This window comes from Pomacea canaliculata, linkage group LG5, assembly GCF_003073045.1.
Source record: "Pomacea canaliculata isolate SZHN2017 linkage group LG5, ASM307304v1, whole genome shotgun sequence".
Lineage (NCBI taxonomy): Eukaryota > Metazoa > Mollusca > Gastropoda > Architaenioglossa > Ampullariidae > Pomacea > Pomacea canaliculata.
In genome coordinates, this window is record NC_037594.1 from 25,808,233 (window position 1) to 25,835,647 (window position 27,415).

General features: G+C 37.0%; 3 protein-coding genes across 7 annotated transcripts in view; 1 reads left to right on the top strand and 2 right to left on the bottom strand.

Annotated features, from left to right (window-relative positions):
* Positions 1-756: 756 nt before the first annotated feature.
* On the bottom strand, positions 757-17,278 carry LOC112563801 (sterol O-acyltransferase 1-like). Of its 2 annotated transcripts, XM_025238140.1 has the most exons (16): positions 17,128-17,278; positions 14,999-15,078; positions 13,954-14,090; positions 12,228-12,263; positions 9,904-9,966; positions 8,949-9,056; positions 8,512-8,660; positions 7,970-8,097; positions 7,399-7,477; positions 7,062-7,146; positions 6,420-6,616; positions 5,877-5,953; positions 5,338-5,436; positions 4,827-4,962; positions 4,398-4,540; positions 757-3,974 (listed from the first exon to the last, which is right to left on the bottom strand). In XM_025238140.1, exons 1-16 carry the CDS (start codon positions 17,180-17,182, stop codon positions 3,906-3,908), a joined length of 1,641 nt encoding a protein of 546 aa, XP_025093925.1. In that variant the 5' UTR covers positions 17,183-17,278; the 3' UTR covers positions 757-3,905. The 2 variants fall into 2 exon arrangements, with proteins under 2 accessions (XP_025093925.1, XP_025093926.1); XM_025238141.1 differs by lacking the exon at positions 12,228-12,263.
* A 22-nt stretch (positions 17,279-17,300) lies between these two features.
* LOC112563802 (protein FAM204A-like) lies at positions 17,301-24,639 on the top strand. Of its 2 annotated transcripts, none has more exons than XM_025238143.1 (7): positions 17,301-18,158; positions 18,480-18,573; positions 19,702-19,861; positions 20,357-20,555; positions 22,397-22,453; positions 23,767-23,816; positions 24,527-24,639. In XM_025238143.1, exons 1-7 carry the CDS (start codon positions 17,955-17,957, stop codon positions 24,567-24,569), a joined length of 807 nt encoding a protein of 268 aa, XP_025093928.1. In that variant the 5' UTR covers positions 17,301-17,954; the 3' UTR covers positions 24,570-24,639. The 2 variants fall into 2 exon arrangements, with proteins under 2 accessions (XP_025093928.1, XP_025093927.1); XM_025238142.1 differs by having other exon boundaries at positions 17,305-18,158; positions 19,699-19,861.
* A 370-nt stretch (positions 24,640-25,009) lies between these two features.
* The window catches only part of LOC112563800, a 48,196-nt gene continuing 45,790 nt past the window's right edge, over positions 25,010-27,415 (bottom strand). For all 3 annotated transcript variants that reach the window (XM_025238138.1, XM_025238137.1, XM_025238139.1), the window contains one exon: positions 25,010-27,327. In XM_025238138.1, coding sequence (XP_025093923.1) covers positions 27,301-27,327 — 27 coding nt within the window. In that variant the 3' untranslated portion in view covers positions 25,010-27,300. The remainder of the gene's footprint in view (positions 27,328-27,415) is intronic.

The following is a 27,415-nucleotide window of genomic DNA, read 5'->3' on the forward strand; positions in this document are numbered from 1 at the left end:
CTTTTCAGATCCTTGCTTACTGACACAATGGCTCAGTGCAGTTTTCTAACCTTAGCATTTGACAACCCTCCCCCTTTTGACATCATGAGTGCAAAATCCAGCAGCTCACTTTCAACCATTTTTTTTTTAAGGCCTCTGTAAGTGTTTAGTAGGACACACTATTTCCTAATGATTAGTAATTTCTCATTGCAAGATATTTCCCCAAATCTGGCTGAATATCCCAATTTCGTTCACAAGATACACAACTGTAAACATTACCATGCACAGAAATTGGCCAACAACACATTGTACATGCCTACCTTTATGCAGTCATGGTTACAGGAATTGGAACAGAAGGGACCATTTGTTAATGAGATCGGTCTGTAGATCCTCATGACAATGCCACCTATTTTTGTGCATGGTGATGTTTGCAGGCATGCTATCTCAAGAATGCAAGGGGAGCTTTCATCCAACTTTGGGAAATATATCCTGCACTGAGCTTTGCACTTATTAGAAAAAATTGTACCCAACCTTTAAAAACAAGTTTTGCCATTTCAAGTCTACAGAAAAAGGTACCACAGTTTTCCTAAATTTCTTTCTGCTGCTGCTGCCTGACTGCCATTTTGAGAAGATGTCTTTGTTGACAGCAAGTAGAGAAATCATCAGAATCACTGCCATGCAAGTCAAATGAAATATCTTAAACTGGGATTTGGTTTAACACTGGGTTTAAGAACGGCACATCACACACACCTCAAAGATGTAAAATGAAGCAGCTCAAGTGTTTTAGTTACTGGATTTATAGTTGTATCCAAGTAAAAAAAAAATTACATACTGATCCCACATTTGTTTTCCTTTGTGAATGACCTTGTTATGTACAACACCTATAAAGCACCAGGATGTATGATGGTGGTCATCATTTAAGTCTTTTTATGAATAAAAGATCGCATGTTTATAAATAGATCATCTGCTAGAATATTTACAAAAAAGGTTTACAAAAATGTGACTCCAATATGAAGAAGTTAAACATTTCCATTTTTTCAAAGAATTATTGAAACTACAAAATTAAAAACTTTCTTCATGTCTGCCTTGTGCTACAGGCTGAAAGACTGCATTTAATAGGCATCACTGAATTGTTTTAATGGTAATATATCCAAAACATCAATGACCAGAAACTATAATGGCAGTACATCCATTTCAGCTGAGAGAAAAATGAAACTAAATGAATGCAATACTATTCATGATTAGTAACATTTAAACCACATTCAAGCATCACATATTGAAAAAGAAACAATAAACGAATTGCATCTCATTGGTTAACAGTTTGTGACAAATTGTGCATAACGCTGACAATGAAGACCCAGATTCACCTCTCTAATGCACATTAAGTACTTTATTGTACTTGACAGGATGGAATCTCTTAAGTCCTGTATTTCAAGAAATCTTTTCTGAATTGCACACTTTTTTATAAGCAGTGTTTTTTACTTTGCTGTGTGTAGCAAACATTCTCATATCCAAATCTGGAAACCTTTCATGAATCCAATAATATAGCAAGGATCTTCATAAAATCCCTACACAACCCAGGCATTGCTGCTTTTATAACTGAGACTATCATCTCCAGTGACATGGTCTGTATTGCTGAAGGGGTGGATGCCAAAACGACAGTCCCCCCTCCATCTAACCCTCAGTAAGTGAGAAGGGAGAATTGTGATGTGCTTCTTATTTAGGCTGCCTGACAACACTATCAAATTAAACAACACTCCTTTTCTTGCATTCCAACCTTTCAAAATATCACTTACATAACTATCATTTAAGCTTCAGTTTGAGCATATGTATATCTAGAAACATAGGTGCATGTGTTTTGACATGTTAGACAATCCTTTCATTCTGGAATAATGCCATTTTGGTTACTCTGCTTCTGTTAGAAAACGAAAAACATCTTGAAGTCAAATGATCATTAATAGGTAGCAAATATGCGTTTCTTGCCGACTGTTAGGTGATTATGAACAATATGTGCTCCTCTCTATCTTAATAAAACCTAGGCTTAATCATCTGTGCAAAGATAATAGATTCACATCAAACAGAATTTCAAATGAAAAATGTAATTTTTACACCAAAAAAAAAAAAACCACCAAGGAAAGGAAAAATGGACCGGTCTTCAGTTTATGAAAGTAAACATTTAAAAAAAATTTATTGCAAAATATAATGCAACAATATGAGCATGGATAAAGGATTGCACTTGTAAATAAAGAAACTGGCGTTATTGTGCCATCAGTTTTTGGCTTCCCATGTCAGCAGATTGTTAGCAAGGTCACATAACTAATGACATGAAATTAGTGACAACATGTAAGACAGACAAAGAAAGAGCAGCCACTGCATGAAGCATGGCAGATATGTGTGTTATGTGTGTGTAATGTATGTGAATGAAAAAAAACCATTCAAACAAAAGGGAAATAAAAATAAAGCTCACAGATAGGCGACAGGTGATCTGTCTGCAAAACCTTTTATATTTGGTATTTGTGCTGAAAGATTGAAATAAAGGGGAGATCAATTTTTGACAACTGTGTAGACAAGCATCAAACTTGTGCAAGCAGATAGCAAGATGCTTCAAGCATTTCTCAATATGAATATGTGCACAAGAATACTACTGCTTTCTTTTATCAAGACACAAACCACCACTACTCATCCCACTGACAGCAGCATGAGCTGCGGCTGTCCACGTCGCAGTCCTTTTTCATCTTCCTACCCAGTTATCACTTCAAACTTTGGCAGTGCAAAGTACATAATTTATATGTAAATATCATGATGCATAAACTGTAGCTGACATTACAAAAATGTGTTTAAATTCCACATTTTGCTTTCCCTGGCATATAAAGCCAATAAGTTGAACAAGAATAGGCATGTGTGCAGGTTAATGATTTCTTACAAAATAATCTCTATACAAACCAGTCTTATACAAAAACAGTGTACCACCCAGTATCAATATATCAAACTAGTCATCAAAGACAACATATTTTCAAAACATGCTGTAAGCAGATATAAAAATAAAAATGTTTATAACCCAAACTGGCAACATATAAAAATATAGAAACAAAAATGCTTTTGCCATATTTTCAGCCACCCAAAAAAAAAAGACCAAACATCCTGATGTTAACAAACACCTTACTACTGCAATCAAACATTGGGGGGGGGGGAATATTATAAAAGATCTTTGTAAAACCTTTCTCATTTCTAAACATAGTCACAATTCTCAAAATTGACCAGGCACTACCAGTTCACTACAAACTGATCCCTTCAAGTACATGTGCAAATAATGAAAAGTCTAATTACTGCTCCTAAGACTATACAAAGTCCCAAATGACAAAGCCTTTCATCTTTAGAGTTGTTTTTCTTGCAAGGCTAGATGACAAACAAAACTGGACCTTAAATCAGCTCTTTATTTTGTCCTGCCATGGTCAGACTAGAATAAAGGCTGCTCCTGGAATGTCAAGAATGGATGTGGCACAAAAGCGAGATATCACACATCCACAACATAGGGATGTGAAAACAAGGTGACAGAATACAGTCTGGCTATAAAATATGACCACAATGTCGAGTTTTTAGTAATATATAGTCAAGCAAGCATATACCTTCAACAGGTACACATCTAACATTCAGCTGCTGCTCTTTGCTATGAACTAAGAGGCTTGCACGCATCACCCTATAACAATGTACACACAATGACAGTCATAAAACCACTTCCTTTATGTTTCCCATTACAGAATCCCTGAAGGACAGTCGACAGAAATTATTCGAGCAGCACTGTGGTCAGGAAAAATCGACCAAAATCATGCTACTCAACAAAACAGATTGCTAATGATGACATGACCTTCTAACAGTGTTGAGTTTCACTACCAAAAAATATCTGTATGGCATGGGAAGATGGAGTTTCAGTTCAACTTGATTCCAGCGAAGTCACACATCCACGAACGAGGGATAAGGTAATCAAAGAAGCTATCCTGCAATTACACAAATTTTAAGCTTCAATCATCAATCATCATTTCACACTATGATTATTTGTAGACATTATTTCTTTACTACATGTTTATCAACTGTTATCAAACAATATTTCATGTGATCATGAAGCATTATCTAGAAACAAAGACTGAAACATGAAACCTATTACCTCACCCCACCTCGATGAAAATGTAGAAAATTGCAACAGAGTGAGAGAGAGAGAAAGAATGAACAGAGCTGTAGGTGTAAGAACAGTTGTAGGTATGAGTGAGAACAGTTGTAAAAGCAAGGGAGGATAGAGTTGTAGGTACATTATAGAAAAAAAGGGTGAAAGAAAGTGGTTTGAGGGATAGGGGAAGGAGTTGGGGGAGAAAGGATTAGAGTATGTGGACAGAAGATGAGAAAGACATCAAAATTTCAATTACCGTAATGACTGGACAACTGCGTCGAGCATACCACTCCATGCTGTACAAGCACATTAACATACCATTGCCAGTAAAGAGCATGACCCACATAAAGACATTCCAACTGCGACTGGAGACTTTTTCTGTCAGGAAGATGAAACCAACTGCAAACAGCCAAAATTACAAGCAATGACTATAATCCTCATTATAAAGCTGTTGTTACTGAACTGCAATCAATCACAATGTCTAAATGAGTTACAAGTAAGGACCATAATTCTTATCACAATAATGTTGTTACTGCAATGCAATCAATCACAATATCTACATAAATGAAAGATAACAACATGCATTTTGAAACCTCTGAAAAAGTACACTACTTCTCCGTAAATTGTACTGGTTTATAAGGGATATCCTAAGAATGGGTCAACAGATAAAAATGATGTCTCTTACATCCAGCGCCTGCAAACATGAAGAAGAGAACTGGATAGAAGAAGCGGAATGTCACCATGAGGATGTACTCATGAAACATGGCTGAGATAAGAAACACCATCGCCATTGGCCCAGCCCTGTTTTTGGACCCCATCAGCTAGAGATCAGAAAAAGGAAAAAAAAAAAAAAAATCAGGTCAAAATGCTGATAAATTAATAAAACACAAGGAAAATACTGTACAAGCAACATCCCCCCATCCTTATTCTTTGTTCCAACAGAAACATAAGAAAATTAGACCATTCTCCAATTCTTCTACAATTTTCCACTTCAGTGAGAGGTTAATGTTTAAGTTGGTGACAGTATACATCACAATTGTGAGAAATGCTGAAACAATGTTATGTGTGGTAAGAAATAGATTAGTGAACAGACTTGGGTATGCTATGTACCGAGGAAACTGAAATGATAATTACTTCCCTTTAAAACATGTCAGAAGAATAAAGATAAAGCTTTAAATTATGCTAAATATGTTTACCTTGTACACATCTTTGTATACATATGTGTACAACCAATCATGTACCACAACATTCCAGGTGCGGTAGTAATTTGAGAAAGTTGTTGAATTCCACCAATCCTGAAAGTTAGGTATACTTTTTAAAACAAACAACAATTAAAGAACATTTAGATCTCTCAAAAAAAGATACTTCTTGGCTAACACTGTCCAAAAATTGTTAAATGTCATGATAATGTTGAATACACTCACTTCAAATTATTCTTAGTGTCAATGTTGAAAGTAATTCTTTTATAAAGATGCTATTTCAGACAAGCACTCAAAATACATTTAGGTCGCATATCTGCATGTACACATACATACATTAAACTACTTGTACTAATGCATAACAATACTATATTTTTCCTCTTTTCAACATTTAAAGGGTATGCTATTTTCAATTGCCTCTTCCCATAAAACAATACCTTTTGACTATCCCCTACCTTGAGACCTATAACTGTTATCTTTTTTGGTCTAAAATTTATGCGCATCTTCACTAAAGCACAAGGCATAGATCAGAATACCTTGTAGAAAAGCCGGTCACCAAACCTCAACATTTCCGCAAAAGCATTCAGCCAAGAATGGAGAATGGCAAAGAAACCTGAAAACAGTGACTGATTTTTTTTATTTTTTCATTATTTTGGGGGGATTATGAGTACCCCTTTTAGTGATGAGTAGTACATGTGCATTAATATTCATGTACACATGCATGCAGGCACTTATAAATTGATGTCCACATAAAAACAGGGAAAATATATGTAAATGTCTTCTATAAATCAGATCATACAATAATATTAATCTACAGCAGATACACAAAGTGTCATGGAAATGATAATGAGCACTATACGCCACTTTATCGATAGGCTGGTCACAGTTTTTATTATAAACATTAGGTGAAACATTAGAAGGAACAGATCCAAAGAGCATTCACAATGGTTATAAGGAAGGGAAAGATGACAAGGCTGACTATCAGGCTCAGTGTGATAAGAGAAACATCGTAGAAGATATGCAAATCTGTTCAAGAATGTGCATCTGACCTTTTTTTTTAACAAAATGAAACAACTCACCAATAAAAAGAACAAGTGTAGCAGGCATCATTGACCCAAATACAGAAAGCAACAAAGCTCTGGGAGTGACACTTTCCCGGTTGAAATTCTGGAAAACTGGCACACAGAAACGCTCAAAAATGTAGTAAGTGTAGAACAAGCAGGCCAGCACTTGTGCAAAGTTGCTCACAACATATTGCCACTTTATGGTCTTTGTCCTGGAAAGGAAAACAAATGCAACTTGATAAACATAAAATAGCCAAAATTCTAGATGTGTGATGTCATTATAAATTCTTTACAAAGCATCCACAGATCTTGAGAAAGTAAAATGCAAGCGGTAAATGCGAACAGAGAAGCATCTGATGATGTGGATCCATACATCAACATTTTATATATACACTTTATGTATATCAACATTTTACGTATGCCTACACCTTCTTGTTACTGTCAAAATTTCAAGTTAATTCTCTACAAGCTGCAAAAAATTTTTATTGAACAACTCTGTGAATGTTACATGCATTTTTATTAATTATAAAATTTAAATTGATGATCTTGTGACTTTTAGACTGTAATTCTCACACGACATTTGTCATCTTCTCAAGGTACGCATTTTAACATTTTACTAGTCACATTACAAAATGACAAAGTAATAGTTTGAAGTACCTGGGATAGTTGTCTCGGTAGATCAAGGTTGGAGCAAAGAGAAAATAAAGATATTTTGAAAAGTCAGGGCATCCATTTTCCTCATCTAGAATTAAAGAAACCACAAGTTTCTATCATAAGCTGTACATGATTTAAAATATAAAGCAAGCCACTCTTTTCTTTTCACAAACCTCCATACTTCCTTGGTATAAAATCAAAACAAAGCTACATGAATAAATATTCCATGCATAAAAAGCTAAAACAGCAATTCCAATAAATTATAAAATGTATATCTCATCACAACTCATATAAAAATCAGCATTAAAGTAAATACTTATTATGTATTGCAGTTATTTACCATTATCATCCTTTTTACAATAAATAACTCTGCTGACATTTTCCCGTATGAATGCATGTGTTTTCATTATAAAGCGCACCTGAAACAGAAATTTTAATTACCATATAAAATACAGAACAAAGTAGAATATAAGATGTACTATTTCAAACACAAGTAATGGTTTGTCATTATTCTTATAATTTATAGCATGCACTCTATTCATCACAAATAATAGTTTGTTATTAATTTTATAAGTACAATTAAAAAAAAAAAGGTCTAGTCAATGCCTAGGTTCTGTTCCATGATCATTCCTGTCTTTTTCATGAGGTAAAAGCATCCATTTTAAATTACCACCATAAAACAACCTCCAAAACAATGCCAAAGAGGGTATACCAGGAAAGTGACTTCTTGAGCAATATCTGCAATTACTTTCCTATCTATATTTGAAAACGGAACTAAAAAAATGATGGAATAGTTCTTGCTAGCTTCTTTTGTAGAGCAGTCTCTGTGTTTGCACGTGTCTATGCAAAAGCAGCTGCAGAGGAATTCCTATCGGTTAAGCATCTCTGTTTAAAGATAACAACTGGCACACCTGTTCACAGGTAACAATGACTGATGAAGCTGGAGGCATGTTGTTCTCAACCAGGTGAAGGATAGGAATAGTCAGGAAAGCTATCTGGTAAGCAATGGCCACAAATAGCCATACAATGTCATACACACCTACCAAAGAAACCATTGTGCAAACAACCATCATAAAACAAAGAATTATATGCAATATTTTATAAAATACAGTTCAGAATAAATAATATCCGGCTGCTGGATATATTCTATACACATTTCAGTACTCTAGCATTCATTTTTAACTAGTCAAATACATTCAATGAACTAAAGGTAAAAGACTGCACACTTCTACCTACCTAAGCACTAAATGGACTGCATGTTTTTACCAGACTCAGTATTAAATGGTGTACTGAGTTATGCTCGCCCCATTGACAGGTGTACTGAGAACGCATGCTTCTGTGTCTGTGACTATTTGTCTATGTGCACTTGAGAATATTTGCCTGTGTGCTTGGTGCTTTATATCTGGTCACCCTTTTCACAAGCAGATCCCAAAGGCATTGCCCTAATGCTCACCGGTTGGGCCTGGCCTCCTATGTGTAGACCAATAGTAGAAAGCTGGGTACACAATGAGCAGGGTGCTCAGCTGCATACATACCCACGACGACATCACTTTTGGCAGTTTTCCAAATGCCCAGACAATCAGATCAAAGTTAAGATTTAACCTGGAACAGCAGTTTGAGACATTTACTATTTAGCAGATGTGTCTGGATGTCAAACCTATGTCTTTACCACCAGCACAGGTTTCAAAGGCTACTGCAAAACATGAGAAGAACAAGTAATCTAAAAGAGCAAGACAGCAACAAAAAGAGAAAGAGAGAGGATATGTAATCCTTCAGAGCCATGCTATTGCTTCTGCTTAGCCTAAGATAGGGCCATGTAATTGTGGACTTGAACAGATAAATCTTAATTATGTAAAGGTGGCAAGACTAATACTGTGTTGAAATACGCACGTTCCCTTCTCCACCCAGTCGTAGACTAATGTGTTGAGACTGAACACAATAAGTATTGCCACAAAAATGTGGTAGATTGTCTGAATGTGAGTTGTTTCCAGCAGCTCTCTGCAAAAAAAGAAATTAAACATTTCTCTGACCAAAATATGTCGGTATGCACAGAAGGATTAAACATATCAGCAAATACATACAGCTCTTATGCATTTTACTTCTAGGAAATGGTTATACAATTTCAGATATTTAAAATGGTTCATAAACCACCCAAGTCACTAACACATTTATCTTTTAGCAAAACAAATGCAGCCCTCTTTCCCTCACAGTGTAAACTAGCTTAGACTACTATCATCCACCAAAGTACTCATGAAAAAAGTGTTTTGAAGGCATATTTCTAGCAATCATCTTTACAGAAAGATCTAGATATCCTTCAAAAATTAACCAGATATTCTTCCAAAATGACTGAGGTAATCTTTCCAAAATGGCAAGTCTACATATTCACTTTTTTGGGGGATAAGTCTAGAGAGGCACCAAGAAAACCAGCTGCAGGTGTGAGTAAATCAAGACTGTTTCCTGTTTCATTTATGCATATCCAGTGCACATGGAGAAAGTATAAAACATTGCCATTTTAGGCATGTCTGCCGTATATTTAAAACTAAAACTATGCTAATCATTTTTTTGTTTTTGTTTTTGAATGGAAATGTGAAATTTATGTTGTAATACATATGGAAAAAATGGGATACAAAATCTTAGCAATCATGCAGTCAGTTTTTAAAGTTTGGCACTGCATAATAGCAATGCAGCTGTCAACACTAACGAAACAAAATAAAAGTCACAACTTTAAAGAAACATAGCAGCAGCATACTGAACTTAAAAATTGTCATAAATCATTCAAACAACCATTCTTTCACACTTGTGTTTGCTTCAACACGTGTGCCAAAATTGTTTATACAGTACTTACGTGAGTACAGATCGCCTCTGTACAAATATCTTGTCAGGAAGTTCTCCATTTTTCCTTTTTTTACTGCAAAATAGAATCAATGCATGCCTAAGTACCCAAAGTATTCCTCAAGAGAACCTATACAGGAAGAACTAGGATAAAAAAATTCTGGATAGCCTATAAAAAAAAAAACGAAAAAATTTTTTATAATCAGAACCAGCCAGTAAAATGAACCAATTAAAAACTGGCATTCAAAGGAAGTCTTTGATTTTCATTTCAATCTTTTAAGGGAGGATAATCATCTTAACTAGAATAGCTTTTAAACAGTTCTTCACTATATTTACACCTCACTTTGAAGAATTGGAATTGAACTGAAAATAAAATAGAACATAAAGTTGCTAAAATGAAGAAAAACTCTTCATTAAAATACACAAACAATATGTGATATTTTGTTTTTAAAACTAAAAATGTAAGTGAAAATTTAGTACTCAGTAAATTTGTAGATACAAAGTCACATAAATGGCTGCTTATGAATTTTAATTGTCAATATGGAATTTAACAGCAGTAAATTGTTGTATGAGTATAAACATAACAATATCATAATCACTGATGACTAAGGATGAGATAGAAACAAATCTGCTATTTGCAGAAAACTTCATCCTAATACAGTTCTCTGCAAAAACCCAGTACAGCATTACATGTTTATTTAGCAATGCTCCACAGCCTTGTGGTTAGTATTTTATAAGCAGGTCTTCAGTTCTAGGCTCACAGGCCATGTCTGGAAATCTTCAGCTCAATCTGGGGATGTAGAAGGTGGAAAGAGAAGGGTGGGATTCTGTCATCTACTCCGCCCTAGTATGGTTCACCCCTATGACCCCCACATCCCTCACTACAAAAAACCATGAGACCTACACCGTAAGATGGTTATTAATACAACCTTCATTAAATTTGTCTGCTCAAAAAATGCAAGTAAAAGATGGTGTGCTAACAACAATGTTTCTCACAGGCCCACACACACATACACACAAACAAAGTCAAGTTTAGTTTCATGCCTGCGAAAGAACAATCAGTGGATGCAATTACATGCACTTATCTATATCTCTAACAGGAATGCCTTGTATGAATTAGTCCTAGTGCAATACTTCAGAAATTAAAAAAAAAATCCAACTTAATACAGGATAATTCTTGCAAAGTGAGGAAGTATTACTTTAAAGTTAATCCAAATATTGATACATAGCTCACACAAAGATGAGTGAATAATAATAAAACTAATTTTGAAATCAGGTTTTCTGTTTTTCACACAGATACACATTACACAGTGATTATTTTAAAGAGATCACCACAGTAATCCCTTTCACTTCCTTCTCAGTCTAAAGTAGGCATGACATTCACCTTTGCCTTGATTAACAGAAAAAGTTACTCTGCAAAGACAAAAATATTGTGTGGGATAAGCTAGCTTGTGCTGTTTGTTAAGTATTTTAGCAGTTAAAATATCCTATCCATCAATGGAAGGGAAAAAATAAATAAAAGGAAAACCAAACTTGGAAAGACTTAATCAATGAAATAAAGCGGAACAAAATTTTCGTTAAATCATATGCTGATATTTTAGAGTGTATGTCACCATCTGACATGACAAGATAATAGTTTTAATGCATTATAATATGGGGTGCGCTGCTGAAGAATGTAAAAAGCAATGTTATGTATTTTTATTTCAGATTTTGTCAAGTGGCTTGGAGTAAGCATATCTAGTGCATGAGCCAAGAAGCAAAGCAAGTCGACAAAGGATATTTCTGGAGAGCTCAGATTAAATTTCCACACTGCATATGGTTAAGCAAGACCATGAGCAAACAAGCCCCATTTTAAAATTCACTGGCCTTACAAAATAGCCAAAAACACAATGCTGTTGATGACTATAACTTCTGAGACCAGAACCAGGCAAATGCCTTCAACAAACCAATGCTTGTTCCCTTCCTTATGCAGTAAATAAGTAATGGGTAAGCAACATGCATTTGTAAGCTTGTGCAATGTTACCTCCCACTCTCTCACCATGTATCCTAACAATGGCACCAAAAACATTACTAGTACTTGTTTAGTACTATTTTCTTTTCAAGATGTTGATAAATTTTGTCTTCCTCTAAGTTGGAAGTTTTGTTATTGCTACAGCTTAAAATGCTGTCTTTTTTTATCAAGCAAATGACATTTTGCTACAAGTGTTAAAACATTAAAATAAAACCCTGCTTCATTCAGATAAAATAAGTGTTAATAAAAACCGAAGAAGCTAAGCCAGCATCAAATGTGATGAAACAGATGGTATGGCAGAAGAGAAAAGTTCACACAATACCTACTGTTTAAAGTCTTTCTCAAGCTCTTTCCTGGTGCTCCTATCAATAAGTTGTAGCCAGGTCAGAAACATGCAAATACTACCAAACACACTACACCAGCAACAATGTTCTCAACAAATCTATACAGTTTCAAGCCACAAAATATCAAATCTATGCGAACATGTTAGCCTGGTATTGACTAAAGAATTAACAGAGCTAGTGCACACAGCATTCAGTACAAGCTGTATTGCAAGCAGCAAGTACATGCAGCTTCCAGGACAATGTTTTATAATCATATCAGACTGATGTCTAAGAAGTCTATTTAAAATTGAAGTAATGCACATGCCTGTGTAAAATTATTCTGATGTTTAACAATTCTTTCATTAGTATCTTTTTACTAATAAATCTATACACACTCTCTTTCTCTCTGTTGGTCCTGAATGCTTGTAGTAGCGATTCCCGTTTACTTGCTTATTTTTGTTTGTTGTTTCCATGTTGTTGCTATTAGGTTATTGCACCATGTTTGCAACTTCGATTCAGAAGGTCAGGTACTCTTCAAATATTCATTAATAGTGCTGTACAAGAAATTCCCTTTGACAAAGTGTTTGCATCCATGTAGCACACACAAAGAACATCTTGTATTTGAGTAGCGATTAAGACAAGAAAAATAAAGGGGCATCTAACTCCTGTAGAGGAAATTTAAACAGTGTGTTCATGCTTTCAATGCAAATTACATTGTCTAACAGGTGCTTTTAAGTCTTTTTTCACTGGCATGCAATCACACACCCTACCGGTAATTAAACCAAGACAGACTGTTTACATTTCAAAATGCAAAACCTGTGTCTCACACATGCATTCAAGTCTTTTCTTCATCATGCCCATACATGCTCTGTTTCTCTTTCTCCTTCCCTTCTCTCTGTTTTAAAAGTAGTTTTGAACATGTCAAGTTCAGTCCTTCTAAAGACATTTTAGAAACTGACATTCAGCAAGGGAATCTACTTTGTCATTTATCATGAACAGACTACTTTTTTTAGTTACCTGGAACAGATCAGATTTGACAAAGGTATATGTGTATCAGGGAACTCTTATAAGGAACTTGACATAAGAAAGCTGTGAAACTATAGATCTGCATCAGGATTTACACAATTAGTTGTTCTGGTATTAGATATTATACTCCTATTAGACTGGAAACATTTAAAATCTTATGTGCCAACAAAAGTGTTGCTGTGCAAGACATGTACATGTATTTAATATTGTTCTATGATGGCTCCTCCTTGCCCGGACAAATCTGGGATATAAATTACTGGAGGGGGGGGGCAGTGTATCTATGTTCTGCACAAAAAAAAAAACAAAACCAAAACCGGGGTGCTCGCTATGAAACCTTCAGAGCCCTCTGCCTAGAAAGCCTATTTTTTCCAAAACAGGAACAAAATGACATCATTTAACCCTTGTTCAACCATTTACAAATGATAGATACTTTTTGTAGTGAACACTTTTGAATTAACAAAAAATCCAGCTTTAATGTTGAAAAGGTTTTTATGCTAAACTATGTATAGCAGTAATGTACAGCCCCCATAGGTTTATGTAAGAGATGATGATAAATGCAGCAAGCTAGCTTACACACATTATGGAAAATAATAACAGTAAACATTTAAGCAGTATGTCTATGATGCACAATGCAGCAGCTACATGAATACTAGCAGCGAAAACATCTGTTACTAACAAAAGCTGCTAAATAGGAACAATTTACCTCTTACACTTGAGAGTCTTGAGGTCACCATTTCCAAGAAGGGAAGCCTGCTCTATCTGTTCAACTTCACTGATAAAATTATCAAACAGCTCATCAAGCTGCGCATTCAGCTGCCGAAGAAGATCATCACGAAGTTGCTGCACATAAGCAATGCATGTATCTATTTAAGAGTCTCTAGTCAGCATCAATACATGATACCTGACAGCTGCCTACACTTGTTCAGATATCATTACAAAGTTTTAAAATGTTATCTTTGCATTTCAAAAAGGTTAAAACATTTGAGTATCAATAAATTACAAGGAAATTTTTATTAACAAATTAAAGGGCACGTGGAACTCAATCCAAATCTTTATTAATACATTTGCTTTATCAGTCCCCATTGATGCTATATAGGAATGGAGGGAGTTTCCCAATTACTGACCCAGACGAGACTTGAAAAGGCGCTTCAGAATCAAGTGCACTACAATACAAAGTCACCACCCCTATTTGGGCCCAATATAGCTATGGGTCGGTCATACTGCTTTCAAGCTTGTTTTGCATATATTCTAAAGATTACCACAACCCATTCCCCGTATAAACACACCTGGCAATGATGATTGAAACCAGTGTTTTCTAACTGATCATTGTAAGAGCTAGGTGATGACATCTCTACATGTTTGCTCACAAAACATGCTGCATATCAGCAGGTCAGTGTGCATACTAAAAGCTAAATGAATGCTCTTCACCAGTTAAGTACCATAACACTGCATAGATTTAAAAAAAAATCTGTTCTTTCTTGCTTGGCCTCAGCTATCTTTAAAAAAAGATTTGACTTTTCATCTGGTCTATTAAAATTAAGGCCAAGGGTACATATAGTGCAGTGTATGTTAACCTCACGATGAACTGTCACCAGAAACAATATAGCTTTATCATGCCTTCAGAGAGATGCACAATTTTTACTTTTATGTAAACAACTATGTCAGATAATTCTACAGAGGAAAATCGGGAAAGGTCAGGAGGTGAGAGACCAAGGACAGAGTAGGGTGGAAGTAAAGCTAAAACACACCTGAGCCTTGTCTCGAATTCTCTGAAGGTTAATTTCATGTACTTGTTCATCCTTCGTACTTTTCATTCCAACATTTTCGACTGCAAAAATATCACCTAAATGCATTTAGTAAATGTACTGCTCAACTATACACTATAAAACAGCTCAGATCTGACATAAGGGAGTCAGCAGTGGAGGGCATATATATAGCTATGGAAATGATTATGATGATGTACTTAGTATTGCACATCATGTAATCATTCCTGTTTAACGGTTTTATTAGATCAGTTTGCTTTGAGCAGATAATACAAGTTTTCTGCTACTGTGAAAGTGCACGAAAGTTGTGGTATATTGGCAAAAGAAACTGAAATTGTTGCAAAGTGCAACCTGTAGGTTCATTTTAGACAAAAGTGTGATGAGATAATTTATTCTTGTTGTTATGTAGCAAATGGAGGTATTTTTCAAGTTCCTTCATAGCTTTTAATTAATTAAGAGCAGTCGCACATGTGATTTGTGTTGTATTGGAAAGACAATGCAGAAATGTGAGTTGTAGAAAGTAGGTGCTTGACATGAACCCATTGAACTGTGGAAAGTGGAGACAATGACAAGATAAAGCTCAAGATAAATGAACAAAGTATGGTGGGGCAAGTAGTTATGTGCCATTAATAAACTGCCTTACAACGAAACAGGTGATAGGCATATTTTAGTGAGTTTTTAATTTTTTATTTTGCATTGGTTACAATTGAGCCAAGGCCTTGTAAAGTTATATTGCTAAACTTGAAACTCTGCTCATTTTTAGTGGAACACATTTGTCAAATAAAGTTTCAACTGCTGGCTCTCCTATATCAGATTTGTTCCTGTAAACTAGTGTATTCACAAGAAAAGAAATTTTAACAAATTGAAACAGTCCCTTCAAATGCACAGAAGAACATAAAACAAAAACAAAAAAGATGCTAAGCACTAACTTGACAAGGGTATTATATATACTGGTGTACAACCATAACACCAACTTTATACTGCTCCAGTGGTCACTGGCATCACAGGTGTGTAGAGTGGAATAATACTATCAGTCTTAATATCACTAATTTTATCTAAACAGTTAAAGTTAAGAAGAAAGTTCTCAATTAGCGGCAAAAATCAAGAACACTGTGCTATCAGATATCCAGTAAGTAGATCAGTTGACTTTCTTTTATCACTTAAAACTCTCACTGTTGGTAATTATTATAGTAAGCCTTCACTTGTCAAGTTTAATTTGGAAAATGTTGTCTCAAGTGGTATCCTGGTTAAGATGTGGATGTTTTGTCAATGCCATGTACAAAATGAGTTAGGAATATCAAACTATAAGGATAAGGACATGAGGGACTGGGACTGAGGACACAATATTAGGGGATTCACCCTGCATATGATGTCCTATTCCTCAACGCTTTTTCAGCGTGGATTGCTGCACTCAATTTAAATAGGAAAATTCAAAGATGATGTTAAATGCAATATGTATATGAAATATATTTATCTAAGCATTACGATTCTAAATCAAGCTCTATCTTATTATTTTAAACTACCAAAAATTTATCTGGTAAATAACCATAATATTTATTATTATAACTTATTTGCGCTTGAGGCTGATGATCTGGGAAACTCTGGGGTTTCTTTGCTTTATATGTCCGTTTTCGTTCTTGAATGAAGATACAAATCTATCGATTCAATTTCATGTTTGCATCCTCCCACTACATTATTATTACGGCTATTTGTGCTGATGCTTCTGTGCAATAGAAACTGCTCACTTTCAAAATTAAAAGTTATGCTGATGTCCGGAGGAGGTGTAAATCAACTGAAGGAAAACCTAGACTGCCGTTGCGTAGAACATTTTATTTGCTTTAAACCTTCTTGTTTCTGTATGACACGTATTAATGAAAATGTCAAGCCAAGTTCTAGATCTTGGACACACACACAAAAGCGACATATTCACTGACTGGCATCATTCCTTCACAGTTCTTGTTTCGCTATCGCTGCATGGTGCGCACATCGATCTAAAGAAAATCCCTTACTTATAAAGGCGGAACCCAACAACATCAAATATTGATAAGTAACTCCCTATTCCATCATGTTAATACGTTAAAAAAAAAATCTAAGCAAACTAACAGACGTCTTACCTTTATTATGTAGATCACCATTGCCGACTGCGTGGCCCTCGATTGTGTCCGCCATGGTGTTATTGCCTAATCACGTGATCTTGCCCTCGATTCTGCGTCGTCTGCAATTTACACTGCCCGAACTCGGGAAAAACTATAGGGTTCCTAGAAGGTAATAAAATGACTAATGCAGCCTGGTACTTCTTTCTTTTATCTCTTCACGCTAGTTTAGTGTATTACATATTATCGCCTTCATCAACAAAGATGATAACATTTTCCACATCGACTAATTGCTCTATTATGGGCTCTCGATCGTTTGGTTCACAATATAGTGTCCCGCTGTATGTGGGTACGTCGACTGTTAGAGATAAAACATGCAACGACAGCAGATAAACCGTAGTCAACTAACGTCTACACGGATATAAAGTTTAACACGTGCTCAGGAAATTAATTATCCCTGATTTATCTTAGCGTGTGATCAGTTCCTTTACGAGGCTTTCGTACGAGATGAACTCGATCCATCGCCACTTTCAACAGCCGGTAGTTACAAAACAAAACAAAAACCAGGACACCTTATTCATCTACTTCCTTTCCCATTAATTGATATCCGGAAAGTTAAACTTCTCTTTAACAAAAGAAATCTAAAACAAAAGGCGCGTATCTATACATCGATGGTTTCGTCCTGTTTCCGTCCTTATGTTACGGCTGTATAGCTTTTGAATGCTTGTGTGATGATTTACGAGTGTATGGACGTTGTGCCGATACATGCGTTAGGTTATATGTTCGACTGGTGTTATTCCGTGTAAGCTTGAGACAGTCTTAATCACGATCGAAGTACTTATACGTCCATGGTCTTAATTGACACACGGAACGGGACTTCGAGGTGGAGAGTCTTGTCAAGGGGGGAACAAATCTACTTGAGACATCAGGAACATTTTGAGGGAACGTCTTCGTTGTACGAAAATATGAACTTACCGTCAAAAGAAGAGAAACCAGCCGTTAACGAATCCTCTGTTACCAAACCTAAAAATGTCTCATCTCATATTTGGGAGGTGATTCGATTTTTATCATATATCGTTTCACGGCACAAGTGCCGCGTTCAGAAAAAAATATTTCATACCTGATCACAATATATCGGATAAAAAAGAAAGAACGATCATAATACTATTCTTTTGTAGTTTGATAAATAAATCTTGAGAAATATGTGGTCCATCCTATATGTGTTACAGCATTTTCATATTAGAAGCAGTGCATCGAAGTGTGTAACTAAGAAGAAAGTATATGTATGCAAATGAAGTATTTGTTGTTGCTGGTGCATTGTTTCAGAAAGCATGTGTGTAATTGAAGAATTTCTTGTTGATTCTTTGTTTCAGAAATTCAAATCTTTGGAAAAGAGGACAAATGAAGTGACAAAACGCTCCACTGAGAAGAGGATAAAACATTTACAGAAAACAGCTTTAGAAAATGGTTTGCATTTTAAATTTAAGTTACATAAAACTCTGAGTGAGCATGCTTAAAGCATTATAGTGAGTTTGCCCAATTAGATCAAAGCCAATTCAAATATTAATTTAGGGTTGTTTGTTTTGGGATTTACTGATGTATGAAAATTAGCTTTACTGTTCCTGAGAAGAATTTTCAGAGGGCAAAAATTGATTTCTAGATCAACGTCACCTGTAGTTTATTTCTTAAAATCACCCCATAACATTCTGCTACTTTATCTATATATATATATAAATCTGCTAAAATCTCCTGCCAGATGTTCAAGAGGCTCATTCTTTGCAAACAGATGTTTCTGTAACTAATAATTATGGCACCATGGATGGGCATTTACATCTTACAGAGTCTAATATATTGTGAGATGTGTTGAAGGCATGTATATTCAAAGATTATAGTCACAGGAAACAGATGAGGGAGGGAGAGATCTTCCCAGCTATCAGTGGCAAAGCTTGAGGTCTAGTCTCTCTAGCAAAGGGGTTTTAGTTCTCATAATTTGTTATGATTTCAAGCATGGTGACTATAGATATTATGGGGTTGTAATCTATTTTTATAACTGAAAGCATATACACTTAAGTTGTGTGATCTCTATCTACTTAAATAATATATAGACTTTTTGACATTGATAGCAATATGGATGCTTTTGCTTACCAAATATTTTACATGCTGTTTTCTTACAGGGTTTTTGTTTTCTTTTCTAAAAATTATAGTTTTGATGTCTTATTTCTCTTAATTTACTTGTTTAATCATCTTTCAAATGCAGCATTAATGTGTAGAGTGCATATTTGTCTATTTCAATGAACACAGGAAATTAGTCCAGGATTTGCTTATGATTCCTTTTCTGCTGTATTTGTCATCCAAAATGTGTACCAGTAACTTGGTTACTGGAGAGGAATGGTAGACCAGGAGGTAAGGGGTGATACTACAATTAGTTTTTGGTAAAGCAGAGTTGATAACTGCTGGCAGCAGGAGTCAAAGAAATAAAGTACTTGTGTACAATTGCTGAGATTTATTTTATGAAGACACTACATCTTCTGCACAATGTGTTTGCAATCCTAGCAACTCAGTGTTAAAAATAGTTGTTTTTGTGTGTCGCAGTAGCAAGAGCCATGACAGACTCAGATGACAGCAAAATTGTAAACCTTCCACAGGATTCAAGAGAAGAAACCTCATCTTACACAGCAAAATCAGATTTATCAGAACTTGGAGTCAGCAAGAAAAGACGCCTGTCCTCGAGTGATGAGGAGGCAGAGTGCAGACAGTAATTCTGACATCAGTTTTGTTATGCTTACCATCGATTACCATAGATACCATTACCATAGATTATCCCATGATAATGCCAGCATACATGTACCTGTGGATGCGTCACATATGCATGCATGCACAAACATGCTTACACACAGAGACACATCAGCCACTTGTAAACACCAGACATACAAGAAGAGCACTGAATTCAAATCATAATAAGAGATATATCAGTGTTATTTTCCATATTCAGATAATCAAAATATATTTTATTAGTTATAGAGGAATTGTAATTGAAGAGCTGTTCAAGAAGCTGCAGATCTGTCAACAAGAAAGGAAGTTCACAAAGGGGAACAATTTCTAAAACAATGGAAACCCATATATTTTAACAGTTCCCTTAGATTTTTATTTTTTTGTATTTTTTAAATTTTGTTTTTAATTAGAAAAGACTGATAATGAAATAGTGAAAATGCTTGCACCAGTGGTAATGTTGAAAGTGTGTGTTTCATAGGAAGGATTGCCAAAGTAATCATGAAGACAAGCAGTGGGAACAAGTGAGGGGTCTCCTGGGAGTCAACAGTCACCTGGGCGGTACTTCTCATGGTCACCTAGGGCCAAAGACTGTCCTTGAGGTGAAGATAGAAGATGCGATAGCAGCTGGTGATATTCAACAAGCTGTGGAATTGAGTGACTACATGTCAGCAAGAGAAGTGTGTTTCTTGTCAAAATTAAAATAGTTTTGTGAAGTATCTGATGTAAATAGAAAAGTAGAGTTTTTTTTCAACATGGCAATTACGCGTGGTTTAATTTTGGGGGGCTAATGAATATAGTTGGTTTTTTTGTCTAAAAGATACCACTTTTTTATTTGTTTTGTATCTAATATAGAGTGACAACATCACAATAATGCTTATATCATTGATGGTGTGGATTGGTCATTGTTTGATGTACATTTAAACTTTTTTTTTTTTACACTGAAAGAGGTCAGCAGGTTGCTGATACAAAAAACTTTTGTCCTTCAAGAATTCTAAGAATTATGGGCAAGAGAATATTCCTGAAATGGATGGATTAATGGCATTAATTGCATAGGATATCTTTAGGAAAACACGCAGTTTTTTGTTGCACTCGATTTAGTGTCAGCTTTATCCTTGGACTGGGTTGCATATGTATGAACTTTTACGAACTGCAATTCCACCAGCTTGAGAAATACATTACTTCCCTTGTTTTGAAGGGGCCATAGCACCAGTCTTCCCTTTTCTGTCCCAGAAGAGTAGAAGGAACAAGACACAGTCGCAATAAATATAACACCATGGTATTAATTTATGTACAGTGGAACCTCGGTTAACGAACTTAATCCGTTCTGGAAAGCTGTTCGTTAACCGAAATGTTCGTTATCCGAAACAATTTTTTCCATAAGAAATAAAGGAAATAGATTTAATTGGTTCCCAGCCCCTGTTGACTCGCTATTTGAAAGTTACAGGCTATATAGGTATTTGTTTTAATGAGAACAGTTATAATGCAATATAAATGGAGTTAAATAAACATACAAACATTAACGAAAGCATTTAAACAGAAAACTTGCCGTTTTGACGGCGTGGTTGGAAACAGGTGTGGGGAGGAATGGGTGGAATTACTGCTTTGAATCCCCTCTCCATGAGCACACGTGACATTGTAAAATCGGGGAGATTTCCCTTTTCTGTAGCTTTGAGGTTGAAGAAAAAAACTTGTCCAGTGTCTGCTTCTTCTGCCTTTTTTTGTAAAACTCTTCGGTAATACGACATCACATATCCGACAGACGCATGCCACCTTCATACTTTGAAATCATTTCCTTTTTCAATTCATTTGTTGGCCGCGTCCTTGTCATTACCTCACTACTATTAATTGCTCTTAATCTTTTTTGGAGCCATGATTGAGGATTATCTTATTAAAATAAAGCACAACAATCACTAAATAAGAAGGATGCGCACAGGTAAGGAACGACTGATCGTAACTGTGTCTCGAGCGCGAATGATGACATGCTGGTCGGTCACGTGTGGTTCACATGGCTGTTCGTTATCCGAAATTTTGTTCGCTATCGGAGACAAATTTTTAACGAAATTTTTGTTCGTTATCCGAAATTTTGTTCGCTATCCGAGACAAATTTTTAGCGAAATTTTTGTTCGTTAACCGAAAAATTCGCTATCCGAGGCGTTCGCTAACCGAGGTTCCACTGTATAATTTATGGAGTCACAATAGAACTTCACAAATGATTTTCCACATGTATGCATAGAAAGAGTAGTGCCCTTGAGGTGTGTGTGCAGATGAACATAAACTATGGAGACATTGCAGTTTAAAAGCACCATAGAACACAAGAGAACATGGTGTGCACAACATAGTGTTTGGCATTGTGGTTGAACAGCACTATAGAGCACAGGAGAACACAGTCTGCACAGCATAGTGTATGAACAGAAACAAGAATATGCTGCTTAGGCTTTTGGTTTTAGATTTCAGTTACAGGTAGCAGGTGATTTCCATTCTGTGAACAGTGTGCTTAACTGTTTTTGTCTGCTTGCAGTTTGGAGAGAAAGTAACCCAAGCAGTAGATGCCAGGAAGTTTCTGGAAGAGAAAGAAGTAAGGGTCTTGGTTGCAGTCTCATGCTGAGAGTAATATAAATAGTAGTATGTGTGTGTGGTTGATTGAGACAATGTTCTTGATAGGTTTGTGTGCATGTGCAGTATGTTCATATGTTTTGTGCGCACATTTTAGATCCTCAAACATTTAAATTGTACAAGTGTATACATCTTCATAAATGTTTCTGTTAATGATTGAAAGAGTAGCGTTGGGCCAAACGACAATGAATGTCAAAACAATGGCAGAACATGGCTAAAAATTAAAAATTTGCTGTCATATGGGAAGGCAGAAAGTACTACAATAGGCCGTTGTGGAAATTTATTCTTTGCTTGTATTGCCATTGTGCACTGGACACAGTTGGCACTCCCACTATGGAACTCTTCTGAGACTCTGCAGTTGGAATGAGTATACTTTTAACATTTTAATGAGGATCTATTGGTAAGTATGGAGAGGCACGAAAAATGTAGCTGTTTGATTGGTTGTTTCCCATTGAAATGACAAAAGCAACAGACCTCACCGGATGTGTGATACACCTGGTCGATGTTGACTGGCATTAGAACAAAGCTGTTCAAATGCTTACTTTCATTGAAAAGACGAAGGTGACAAAGGTAACTAGGGTAATGGGGCTGAATGAGCACGTGATGAAGCCAATGAGCCATGTGTGTTCTGCATGTTTTGCATACCACAAAATAGAATCAGGAATGTTTCTTTAATAACCCCACCTTAATCAAAGGCTTATGATACCACTGCCTTGTGTTATTCTTGGTAAAGATAGGGAGTAAACCCCTACAGGAAATCAAGATGATAACATGGCATCTGTGAGCAAAAGTTTTTCAGATCCTAGTATCCACGTGTTTGTGACCAAGGTGACTCATGAGTGGCAGCCTCAATCAAGGGATGGACGATGATGACACTTGTCAGCAACCTTGCCCTTTCGGTGGCTTAGGAAGATGCTGGGCTTTGGGGGCTGGTGGTGGGTGTCAATGCCGACAGTGAACGACGTTCATATTCTTTCCCTTCAGTATCTTTTTTTTTTTTTTGGAGGGGCGGCTGCCCCCTTGCCTCCCTCCTGTTCCTACGCAACTATCTTTGTGTTCTTTATCATCATGTACAGGCACAATGTCAGCTGACATGTGGATGACTTGTAATGGTGCCCGAGAACATCAATACCTGATGAAAATGCTGAGTGAAGACTTTATAGGTTTGAGGAAGGTTATGATTTCATTTATGAGAGCATGGTGTAGTCGGCACTGTGTTATAAGATTAAAAGAAACTTGTGTCATCTGCACTAACTGTGTTTGCTGTGTTTGCAGAAAAATGAAGAGGCCGCTAGAACAAGGCAACAGAAGAAGCTGTGCTGGGGGTGAGCACTATTCACATTTCGTGAAATACGTTTTCAAATTTGCATTTGTGTAAAGTTTAATGTTCAGCTTTTGTTTTGGTTGTAGGATAAATAGAGAGAGATGTCATGTTGGTCATAAACCTAATGAATTTAGCTGTGACTATGATCTGAGATCCCCTCCAAAAACACACTACTCTAAAGTGCACAGGGCAAACATACATGAACACACAAACATACACAACGCACATTATACAACAACACAGCACTCTCAAACGTGCACATGGCAGACAGAAATGAACTCACATTATACACCACACAACACACTCAAAAGTGCATATTATTTTGTGGACACACCAAACAAATACGATCACACATACAACAGGATACAGTGTACTTTGTTGCCTTACACGGTACATCTTACGTTAACTGCAGGGTAGAGTGCACTTTAGGAACATTGCATAATATGCTTTGCTATTAGACATTTTAGTTTATTTTGTTACTTGAAGTTATACTGTTCCTTGACAGTACAGTGCACTTTGTTACTTGACGTACACAGGTCATCAGCTACTTGTGCTTGTTTGAAAGCAGAGTGTAACACACTTCATTTGGCGACAGGGTACAGTGCACTTACTACATTAATGTTGTGTAACGTTTTATTACTTGCAGCGTGTAATCTTTAGCATGTTTTCTCCGAGGTTGGTCCTCACTCGCCTGTGTGTTTGTGTTTTCAGGTTTGAGGCAAAGAAACGCTGGGAAACAAAAAGCAACATGTAGATAGGGATCTGCGTTAACGGGGAGAATGAACTGAGTTTTGGCACAAAAGTAAACCTGGATTTTTACGAACGAAAGTTATGTGCTTCTGTGTGTGTTAGCGTGTGTGTGGGAGAGTAGTGGAGTTGGGGAATGAAGTCACGGAGTAAAAGAGAAGGAGATAGAGGAAGGCATCTGGAGCTATTGTTCGAAGCCAAGATTGTAGCATTCCACAAGACAGGCATCTCGTGAGTAGGACCATTCGTTACCAATGGTACTTGGACTATCCCAGGGAGGATCCTCGCTAACACCAAGCTACTAGGGGGACCATTCCCTCGTTCAGGCATCCACGCTTAGGTGCTGAAGGCTTTGTTCTGGAATTCTGGCTGAAAGAAAAAAATTAACTTCTGCTTTGAGTTAATGCTTTTCGTTGCATTTTTTTTTCATTTATGACTGAATTTCCTCAGTCAAGCAAGTAGATGAAACACTTTCACAAAATTTACGGATCTTACTAAAGGCAAAGCACCAACAGTTCTCGATTCTCAGCAATCTGAACAAGCAAGGATTCTTAGAAAAATCTGCGACCTTTACACTTGACCCTTGCTGACTCAGAAGAAAGCCGAGAAAAGCTCGCTGATGATGATCACACGTGTGTGCGCGCGCACAAAGATAATTGGGAGGCAGAGTGGAAGAGACAAGAGGTTACTTGTATTTTTCTTTACTATGTTGTTCTCACAAAATTACATCAAGTGACTTAAACAGCTGTCAAACACAGGTAAGACACAAGGCACGTCAAGTGACAGTTTTTATTGACTAGCTAGTACACAACTGAGATGAACCTGCACACATCGCCCGTACAAACACACCGCATATCTAAAAGCAGTGATAACAAGTTTATGGTGCTGGTAGCTTGTTATGCTGGCAACTAAACTGCAATGCTCCTAAAGTTCTCGTGCTGTATATTAAAATGAAATAACCGGTAGTGTTAGTACAGTGTGGCCAGCGGAATAGTACTAGCAACAATTGAGAAGTAAACAACTCTAGTGTTGCTACCGTCACAGTCGTGTCCAAGGGAGTTAGCAGATGTGTTAGTGACCTACACTTGGTGAGGATAATGTCCACACTTCACACTTGCAAATTCACTGAAAGAGAGCGAGCGAGTTCTTCAGATTCTTTGGTGATGTTCAGTCTGTCATAAGTTTATTCAATGATGACACAGACATTTCATCAGTCTGACAAATCTCGTACCAAAACATTTATAGCCTTGGGTGGACACCGCAGGTCAGAGTTTTGTCACAGTACGCGAATAGTGAAATCATAAATACTTGCAAACGTTCATACATACGTACATATCAACTATAAAAATCATGAAAAAAATAAGTACAAAGCATCAAATGATCCCATTGACAGCCTGGACACAAAACGAAGAGAAAAGCTTGCTACTTTGAGCACTGCACACTTTCTACGCCGAAACTTTTCAAAGAGGAGGCCTGGCCTTGGTTGAATAACTTGATAGACTGAGTCAAACTCATGCATGCTTTCATAAGTGTCAGACATGAAGATATGAGTCCTGGTCATAGGTGCTTCACTGCACAGTGTCCCTTGTTGACATAATAAATAAATAATGTAGTGCCCGCTCAGTAATAATCATGCTCTGCGTCTGGCACAGTTCATGTCAAGCTCCAGCTACAAGCATGATGCTGGGCTGGAGGATGTGCTTATAAATAAGGAACCCTGCTGCACTGCCCTATAAACATCTTTCTTAAAACCTCAGCTGTCTTACTCTCCGGGACAGGTGTATCTCTATTTCTTCTCTCGTTTCGTCGTCTTTGAATATATTGTTTTCCTCTTTCTTCTACACCACGATAGAAGATTTAGCCGCGTGCAGCGCGTTGTCCTTCAGCCATTTTGGTTGATTTCTCCGCTGGGAATGTCAGCATCGTGTGTACCGAGTTCAAGCCTTGTATGCACGGAGATGTCTCACCCTCACTTTGCGAGAACCAAGTTCAGTATTTTCACTCTTGAACTCTGGTGAACTCTGCCTCAGTGTTTATTGACGATGTACTCCGGTCTTGACTAAAGTCATTGTCGACGTCATCTCGAGACGAAACGGAGGTGCACATGTCTGTGCTGAGATCACCTGAGCACACCTGGATGTCTCCCAGTTGGACCCACGGTACACATGCGCCTGTTGTGAGTGACCTCTCCTGTCACCGACGAACCTTAGGTTTGGCCACTCATTGTGTCCAGCACCTTGCTGGCTCTCAGCCAGTCTCTCATTTTCTCTCTTACTTCTACAGAAATTATTTCTCACAATTTACAACTCAGGTGGTACATCTCTTTCATCTTCCTGTCATGGCTTCTTTCTGCAACTACCCACGCACCTAAAAATTCCAGAATTTAGTTTTGCGAAGACAAGACGCACGCGGTTGTGGCATAAAAGAGGGTCTGTGTTACAGGTTCCAAAACCTTCCCCACCCACCCTTCCCGCCATCCCGCGTTCTCTCATCTCCTCCCATGCCTTTCTCCCTCATCAGTCGCTACCCCCAACCCGTCCCCCTTTATTGCTTGTAGCGGCCTGAGACAAGGGGAGCTGTGTGAAGCTGTGTGAAGCTGTGCCTGATCAGTGGTGGGCAGGGCTCTCCCTGGCTCACGCTTTTCATCACAGGTAAACGACGCACCTGCCCTTCGTCAGGGTCTGGCGGAGGATCCGGGTGTTTGGCTGTCGGCTGGCACTCGTGGTCCTCCCATCAGCTCACTTGGGCTTGGTGGCATTGCCATTCTGGTAAACGCCAGAGATAAGAAGTGCCGTTAACCTTCACAATAATCACTTCATTAACATAGCTACTTCGGTAAGACACTGTTATCTA

What these genes read in the sequence shown, in the direction of transcription:
- LOC112563801 (XM_025238140.1), bottom strand. Translation starts at nt 17,182, where the DNA reads ATGGCGGACACAATCGAGGGCCACGCAGTCGGCAATGGTGATCTACAT. An exon ending in AAGACTCTCAAGTGTAAGAG is followed by an intron (nt 12,264 to 13,953) that starts GTAAATTGTTCC and finishes ACTTATTGATAG; the next exon opens with GAGCACCAGGAAAGAGCTTG. An exon ending in TACCGAGACAACTATCCCAG is followed by an intron (nt 6,617 to 7,061) that starts GTACTTCAAACT and finishes TTTCCTTTCCAG; the next exon opens with GACAAAGACCATAAAGTGGC.
- LOC112563802 (XM_025238142.1), top strand. Translation starts at nt 17,955, where the DNA reads ATGGTCTTAATTGACACACGGAACGGGACTTCGAGGTGGAGAGTCTTG. An exon ending in TCTCATCTCATATTTGGGAG is followed by an intron (nt 18,159 to 18,479) that starts GTGATTCGATTT and finishes TCTTTGTTTCAG; the next exon opens with AAATTCAAATCTTTGGAAAA. An exon ending in GAAAACAGCTTTAGAAAATG is followed by an intron (nt 18,574 to 19,698) that starts GTTTGCATTTTA and finishes TGTGTGTCGCAG; the next exon opens with TAGCAAGAGCCATGACAGAC.